This window comes from Aulonocara stuartgranti (assembly GCF_965226115.1).
Source record: "Aulonocara stuartgranti genome assembly, chromosome: 14".
Lineage (NCBI taxonomy): Eukaryota > Metazoa > Chordata > Actinopteri > Cichliformes > Cichlidae > Aulonocara > Aulonocara stuartgranti.
Genome location: NC_138950.1, coordinates 22578396 through 22587097, shown reverse-complemented (window position 1 = coordinate 22587097; position 8702 = coordinate 22578396). Strand labels below are relative to the sequence as shown.

Genomic DNA, 8702 nt, shown 5'->3' with positions numbered 1-8702 from the left:
ATCCTCATATGTGTCTCTCATTTTTATTAGAAACAAAAATACGGTAAAAATAAATAATTTTAAAAAAAATCTGGTAAAACTTTGTTTTAACATTCATCGGGCCCCAATATGCCCAAATATCAAAGAGAAATTAAAAATAAATGCCGTGGAAGAGTTTGGGTCTTAGGAGGTTAAGGAGCCTATGAACACGTGTACCTAATAAAGTGGCCGGGGAGTGTGTATAGGCCATTCCGTTCTTGCGCTCTGCTTCGACGAGCTGCGAAACCAAACAATGTTACCAGTGCTGACGTTTCGGTAATGATAATTCAGTTTACATAATGCAGACCTGTGGCAGGCACTGTTATGCCCCATCTTTTTTTCATTTCCATAAAGCAGGTTACATTTTGCTGACTGCTTTTATCTAAAATAGTCTGCAAATACAAAACAAGCAGTAGTAGTCAGCTAGTATAAGAGCAGTGCTGCCTCTCCAGCTTGGAGCTGCCCATCGTGAGTCACAAGGTCCAGACGTCTCTGCTTCGCTTCCCTCTGTGGGCCAGGGCGTACCTTGCCGCCCCTTCTCATTCCCAGCTCTCCCCAGCTCTCTCTGCGCTGTCCTGTGCGTCTCCCGCTATCATCCCCAGGTCTTCCCAATACGGTGGATTCATGCTCGACTCTCGCCCTCCTCGGTCGCCATGCAGAACAACCACCATAAGGAGCATCTCTATAAGATTCTTGTGATAGGCGACCTCGGGGTTGGGAAGACCAGTATCATCAAGCGATATGTCCACCACAACTTTAGCCCCAACTACCGAGCCACCATCGGCGTGGATTTCGCACTCAAAGTGCTCAACTGGGACCAGGAGACCGTGCGCCTTCAGCTGTGGGACATCGCAGGTAAACCAACTTTCACCCACCGCTCACATTAAATAGGAGGAGGTGAAACAGTTCGATAACACCGCGGGGATTGTAAGAAACGAGGATTTGTGCGATTTGTTTCCTTTTTGCCTAAAAGTGTTTTAAGTATGTTACATTTAGAAGTTATGCGAAGCAGATTATTATCAATTTATAACTTCTTTGGAAATGTGTGATTTTCTTATGCAGAAAACATGCTGGAGAGGGTTAATTAGTCTTTTAAGTGAAATTACCATAACATTTGAAATCTCTTTAATGAAAGTGACAAGCTATAATCTAAAGAAATTTCAGTTTACAATTATTTAGCCCGTTATGTCTTCATTAAATGACACACAATCACACAATGATTGTCGTTGTAAAAACCACCTCGGTAAGTGCTGTGCTAAAGCTTTCCAAATAATTAATGAAATACTTATGAGAGGTTGGCTGCTCCAGTAGAAACGACATGTTTTGTAATTTCAGGAAAATGTGTGAGATGTCTGACTATGGACTTTAAAATTATTGTTTATTTTACATTAAACAAATCATAGGTTAATAAGGAAACAAAAGCACACCAGTCCAAGATAGTTTTTTTCTTTTTACAGTTCACCCTTGTTTTTAACACACACACACACACACACACACACACACACACACACACACACACACACACATTCTTGTTCGTCATTTGTACCAGCTGACTCCAAATTCCTGCCTTCCAATCGCTTGGCTATGCACTCATACAATCACATGTTAAAAAGGTTAAAGTCATATATAAGATGAGCTTTTGCGCCATGTGACCTTGATGAAGGAGCATCACGATGCTCTCATGATAAATCAGTGTCGTCATAGTAACGGCGTGCCACTCTAAGATTGTTTCGAGGCTTATGCAAAACCTTCTGCACCAGCTGGTCTGTTGAGCCAGAAAATTAATAATCTTATCTAATTTGGAACGAAACATTGAGCTCATGTTCCAGCTGATGACATAATAAAAGCATGTTTATTATATCACCTTTATAATTTGATGTCATGCGGTCCCCAGTACGGAGTTTTTTTGCTCTAAATGCAGCTGTCTTACACACACACGCACGCACACACACACACACACACACACAGTGTAACTAAACAAAGTGTTTTCACATTTTTTCCCCGAGTAGATCCCAAGTATCACACGCCTTCACTATACTTTGTAAATGTAGTAGTATATAAGTTGAATAGTGTAAATTGTCGGTAGGTGTTAGGATGCCATGTCATCAGGGACGAGGAATGGAAGTTTTTTATTTGCTTTAAAACCAAAAGTTATTAAAATAGAAATTCAAATATGTTTATGTGTCGGTTTTCAGTTTTTAAATTGCTTCTGGCGATGACAGATATCAGAAATAATACCGGCTTTTGACTGGGGTGCTGTTGGTTAAGATGACAGAAAGACTACAACAGCCTCATGTCACATGAGTGTCTGCTGAGGTTTAGAAGAATCCTCAGACCTGGTGCTCTCTCCCCTCCTGTGCGCTCTCTCTCCAGTAAGCGCAAGCAGTCATGTGTCTCAAACTCATGTGAGGGAGATTTGAGGCCCAAGCTCCTGTACACAGAAAGCTTTTTATTATGAGCCAAAGATGAGGGTCTCCCTCAGAGAAAACTGCCACAGGTCTTGCACTGTACTCATTGTGCTTCTTACACTCACCTAAAGGTTATTAAAGCCTTCAAGATGGAAGATTATCTCAAGTAAATACGCTACGTACAACCTTTTCTTGAAATATTTATGACTGCGTCTCACTTTTATGAATCTAAGAAAAAACTCACCCAGCTCTGTTATGGGATTTGGTAATGAGCTACAGTTTTCTCATGCAACAGATGTAATAAATCACTCGCTGTTCTGTGCATTTACCAAGATAAACAACTTCGACCTTTTTATCTTTGTCTCCCATTTTTCTATGCCATGCTGCCAGTGTAGCAGAGCTAACTTCACAAGCCTAGATCATGTACACATAAGAGGAAAAACCTTTAGGGTTTTGTTTCTTTGTCTTTGACTTCAGATAATTTTCAGTCTTTTGAACTTTCGTGGATTATGTTGAACTGCAGACTTACACTATTGCTGCCTTTCTATGAGCCTAAAAGGCCCCTAAGTAGTACCTATTTTGAGGAGTGAGGTTAAATATTAGCAAAGATACAATATTTGCAAACAGCTACACAGAGACATAAGTAGAAACACCCAAAGATACCTGATCTGATCTGTTGTAAAGAGGTACTTAAGTTTTCTAGTGGGGCTTTTTCAAACATCCTCTATAATGTACTTGCCCAGAAAGCAGTGTGTTTGAGAAGGCCAGGGGCATAATTTTCTGCTCGACATACTCCAATGGCCGACCTGTTTCAACAAGCATCTGCCCCTAGATAAGTCCTTGAGCAAACCTTTCTGCCTCCCACCTGTTCTGCATCTGACCTTGTGGTCTGATCCATCTGTTCAAAAAAAAAAACAAAAACCCAAAACACTGCTGTGGGACTCAAAACCCTTTTTCTTGGCATCTTCTCTTGGATGCCACGATGAGTAGACCAGTTTGATTTATGGTTATTCCACAGTGTGGAAGTGTCTTGATTTTATTCTGCGGCTGCGCAGCTGAATCTGATGGTTCTTCAGCAGAAATTATGGATGGGAAAATGTGTGTGGATACAAGATTCCAACAGGGCTTATCAAATTAATTTGACCCTCAGGAATTTTTTTTTACAGGCAGTTTCACAAGCAGGCACGCACAGACTCCAGAGCCATGTTTCTTTCTCCCATTCTGCCTCTTTTCCATCTGTCCCTGCTTGTCTTGTAATGGAATGGAAAAAAAATTGTGTGTCTGAAGTATCGGATGCAGGTGAAATATGTAAAGAACGCATCCATAAATACACCCAAAATGAGAAAATGGTAACATTGTTTATGTTTGCTGATAAGGTGACAGCTTTGATAGACCATTGTTATACTGATCTGTCGAAAATTTCACGATGTGCTTTAATAAAGTATGAAAAATTTAAAATGCATCACAGTGACAACAAGCAATAATATTATATGTGTGTGTGTCACTTTGTTTGCACGTCTTTCAGGTCAGGAGAGGTTTGGCAACATGACCCGTGTGTATTACCGTGAAGCCATGGGTGCATTCATCGTGTTTGATGTCACACGGCCTGCCTCCTTTGAGGCTGTCACAAAGTGGAAAGAGGATTTGGATTCCAAACTGACACTTGCCGACGGGAAGCATGTAGCCACTGTTCTTCTGGCCAATAAATGTGACCAGGGTCGGGATGTACTGACCAATAACGGAATAAAGATGGAGCAGTTCTGCCAGGAGAACGGCTTTGTGGGATGGTTTGAGACTTCTGCTAAGGTGAGAAAGATGACAAACAGACACACACACGAATACACGTACACACACAGTGTTTTAACTACAAGGAAACAAAGAGCAGCCTTCAACAGAGCTCTGAGGTTCAATCCCCGTGTGTCAGCAAGTCTCCTCAGATGTCCTTGGGAAGCAGCTGACTCCTTGACTCTATCAGACCTAGCACCTGATTACCCTGTGGAGATGCCACCACAGAGGCACATTCAGGATGTGAAGAGATCCTTTAAAAGTGCTGAGTTTAACAGTCCCAGTCTGTTCAGTATTTGCATATCAATCACAGAGCCCTGCTGCTTTTGCACAAGAGTCTCACAGTCGACGTTCCTTCTGTGTTATTCCAGGTCAGCTGCACTTGCATCAGGTGCTCTGTTATCCAGACAGGATGTCCAGGAGTGTTGAGGGAATATACTGGCACACTTTTTTCCACTGACTGCACAAACCATAAAAAAGTGCTTATTCTTAAGCTTACAGAGACTGTGATGCAATTTATAAAAATTATATTTTTAACCAAAACGTAACTTTCAGCTAAAAGACCTAAACTGCTTACAAAATATACTTTGTTACGTTTGCTATATTCAGTCAGTCTGAAGCCTTTGTAACAAATTTTAGACTGGACTGACAGCATAGCAATAATATTTAAAGATGAACAGAAGAAATGGGATAATATATTTAAATACTGAGCACAAATAAGAAATAAAAGACAGTAAAAGTTTGATTCAAGGCTCACTCATGACGACAGAAAATAAAAATGCGGTGGGTGTATTCTGATTGTGAAATGAGCAACACACAGTGACACAGTAACACACTCAGACCTGAGTATGGCTGCTAGGAATCTCACAGCTAGGTGGTAAGAGGAGAACATAGACTGAGGTGTGAGAAAGCTTAGCCATATACGGCACTGAAAGTTCAAATAAAACTTAACAAAAACAATCAGCCACTTAACCATATACAAAATCTGTTCTCACTTTTGTTTCTTTATACAAATATTTGTACAAATCTGTGAGGTCCACAGCTGCCACAGGCCCGAAATAGATTATACTCAGTATTCTCAGCAAAGCATTATTGTCCTCTATAGTTTTAGTTGTTGTATAAATGCCATTTAAACCATTAGAAAACAAAATACAATCTCTAAAATATTGTAATTGTATAAAAAGAAAAGAAAAAAAAGACCACCAAACAAGTTAATGAAGCTTTATAAAAACAATGACGATAACGTCTACAACAATAATTGTTTCAGGGGAAGAATGATTAAAAAAAACACACAGAGATAAACTGAGTATTAACTTTGCTCAAAGCCTGACATTGCAAAACAGTCGCACCTAATAAATCATCTGTCATCTTTTTTTTCACTAACCATAAATATAAATAATAATCCATCACAAATGTTAAGTAGTTCAGAGCTTAATGCCTCGAATGTTAATTGGAAACACTATATTTTACTCAGCTGATAACTGACTTTTTTGGAGCTCAGTAAACTCCAAAATTTGCAACAACAGTTTTTATTGTGAAAAACTCTGCGGAAGGAAAGAAGTGAAGCTGGCACATGATATATAATACATTTTACTTGAGCGGCACACTGCTAGATCATCAGGATATTAAAATATTAAGCACACGACTGCTGCTGCTGTAGACTTTACATGTAAGAAAATTGCATCTTTCTCATCTTTTTTCACGCTCAGCAGAACTTTTGAGTTGTATTCCTGTGGGTGGAGAAGCTTTGTAGATGATGACTTTCCTTAGAGGATCATTTAGCTGGAATGTTAAACTAGGCATCCCAATTCCTATATGAAGAAACTTTTTGGTATCATTTGTTTTATTCATCAAACTAAGGTAAAATTCCTCCTAACTAAACTTTGATAACCGGATCATGAAAAAAAGGGAAAAATGCAGCTTATTTAAATTTATATTGAATTTATAACTTCCAGAAGTGTGAGAGACACTTCTGGAAGTTATTTCTGTTTTTATTAGAGACCTCATTTGACTACGATGACATTTCCTTTCTGAGCTACTGCAGTATCCATCAATCACACACTGTGTCATCACTGAGTTCATCTAGGTTTTTTAATTCTTTCTAAGATTAGGATAGAAAGACTCTAATGTTGAGAATTTATATAAATTAGAATTCAGGCCTGCATAATGCAGGTCTTTCTTGCATATGTAAGTGTTCCATACTGTGCAAATTGATCATTCCAGTTTTTACCTATTCCAGTATTTTTGCAATCATCTCCGATTGTTTGGGCTTTCTCTGTTTTCTCTGTATTATTGTAGAGTATTTACTTTGCAATACAAAGTGCCTTGAGGTGACTGTTGTTGGTATATGGTGCTGTATAAATATATTACATTGAAAAAAATATATATTTTTAGTGTAATCACAGGTCTCATTAGGTTTTGCTGTGGATGCTTTCGTCGTCATTTTTTTGTGTGTAAAAGAGAGATGCATTGTCATTTGTCAGTGTGTCAGACCAGAGGCAACCACTCAGAGTAAATGCAAAAATCTCTTTCCAGCTTGTGTTCACATCATTCCTGCTGACTGTTTTGTTGTGTTTCTTCCACCTCTTCAGTTTAGTGACGGACCATTTGATTCACTCAATTAACTCCACAGGTTTTTCTTCCTGCAGGCGCTTTTTTCTATCTTGTTTAGTGCCTTATAACATTGATTGATCTTCTACCTTTTCATATTCTTTGTCTTTCTTTCCCCCCTCTCCTCTATCACCCCCCCCCCCCCTTTTTTTTTTTTTCTCCACTCTCTGCTTTCAGGAAAACATAAACATCGATGAAGCAGCCAACTGCTTGGTGAAGCACATCATTGCCAGTGAGAAAGACATGCTCCAGTCAGAAGTCCCAGACACCATCACGCCTCAATTAGAAAAGGACAAAGGTGGGACATGCTCCTCGTGCTTCAGATCCCAGTAGGACCTGGTAGTTGGATTCTCATTACACACAGTGTTCAGTTTGTGTGTGAGAAAGAGAACAAGGAAGAGCTCCTTTTGGCTCCTTTCGAGGTAGACGGTGTGGGTGCCAACTCCTTTCCAATCTTTAAGCTTGGGTGGGTTGGGTGTGGGGTTTGAGTGGACAGAGAGGCAGCTGGCTCAGGAAATGGATGGATTTGAGCAGAGGCAGAAAGAGAGATGGGTGCAGCTGTGTGCTCTTGTCAAAGACAAGGTCACCCTCTGGGTGACTTCAGGCCTCGACACTGCCACTTCGGCTACCATGGAGACGGAGTTAATGAACACATGCACAGAAAGGTTGTGGCAAATCACAGAATATCTGTGCTGGAGGTGTGTGGAAGTAATCACTATATGGAAGCCATGGTCGCTGCTCCTCTTTCTCTCTTCTTACTGTCGTCTCTGTTCTTTTCCTCTGCTCTCATTTTTCTCCTCTGCTTGTTTGTAATTCCTAACCCGTACCTGACGGCACTTTTGGTTTGTCACATTTTTCATGCTTCTTTCACAAGCAAGCAGAGAAAGCAAGTTAAGAATTTTTTCTCACCAACTCTCTCCCAAGCAATTCCTTCTCAATGCTAATAAGACCACAGCCACATTACATGGCTCCTTCAAATATGGCTTCATTTATTTTTAACTTTTCATGTCCATCCACTATTTCCAGTGAAGCACTGTAAAGCAGATTATTGCAATTAGAGTGCCTTTTTTAAAGCATTTTATTTAATATCTGCAGTAGAGATATTCACTATATATTATTTACAAGCCCTCTTAATGGTGCACATTTCTCTTTCTGTTCAGCCCTAATTAAGAATTGAACTCATTTCAATTTCAGCACTTTTAAAAATAATGCTGAATGTGTGTTAATGCCCATTGTATCCCTTATTTCTATCCAGTGGTTTTCTATTAAATTTCTATCCCACTGTGATTTCTTTTATTTGTAATGTTTGTAATTATGGGATGAATGCAAACATGTATACAACTATGTACATATTATATACAGCAAACTGAGGCAGATTATACAGTAGAACCAAAGATGTATCCAGTTTTCAAAAAGTTCATGTGAATAAACCGTGGCTTTACTGACGACTAGCTGTTTGTCTTCTTATTATAACATTAAAAAGTCTGTATACAACAACAAACATGGTTTAACATTCATTCTATGCACTATGATCAAGGTATAAATGACTGGATCCTAACAATTCAATAAATTAAGGATCGTGAGGGAGATGTCAGTTAAGAAGTCTGCTCATATGCTTCGCCGTGCAGTCCTGGGAGGAGGTATAACCAGACAATACAGGTTTCTGGGTTAGGTGGCAGTAACCTCTTGTTGGCAAAACAAGAAGCCTAGGCTGTGTCTAAGCAGCACATCTGACAAACCATCACTGTCAGCCTGCAGCAGTGTTTTGCTGACTATTCACACAGCCAGTGTCCTCTGGTCTGATGTGAAAAAGGGTAAATATTTGCTGTGCCACAAGAAGAATCACTCATCAGCACTGGTGATACTTGTCTTTACTGACAA

General features: G+C 39.6%; 1 protein-coding gene across 1 annotated transcript; it reads left to right on the top strand.

Annotated features, from left to right (window-relative positions):
- Nucleotides 1-201: 201 nt before the first annotated feature.
- Nucleotides 202-8269, top strand: rab38a (RAB38a, member RAS oncogene family). The gene is made up of 3 exons (XM_082502041.1): nt 202-873; nt 3952-4232; nt 6999-8269. The coding sequence occupies exons 1-3, from the start codon at nt 672-674 to the stop codon at nt 7152-7154; spliced, it is 639 nt and encodes a 212-aa protein (XP_082358167.1). The 5' UTR covers nt 202-671; the 3' UTR covers nt 7155-8269.
- The last annotated feature ends 433 nt before the right edge of the window (nt 8270-8702 follow it).

Excerpts from the sequence above, each read along its gene's own strand:
- rab38a (XM_082502041.1), top strand. The coding sequence starts at position 672 with ATGCAGAACAACCACCATAAGGAGCATCTCTATAAGATTCTTGTGATA. Across the intron at positions 874-3,951 it reads TCAGCTGTGGGACATCGCAG|GTCAGGAGAGGTTTGGCAAC; the intron begins GTAAACCAACTT and ends CACGTCTTTCAG. Across the intron at positions 4,233-6,998 it reads GGTTTGAGACTTCTGCTAAG|GAAAACATAAACATCGATGA; the intron begins GTGAGAAAGATG and ends CTCTGCTTTCAG.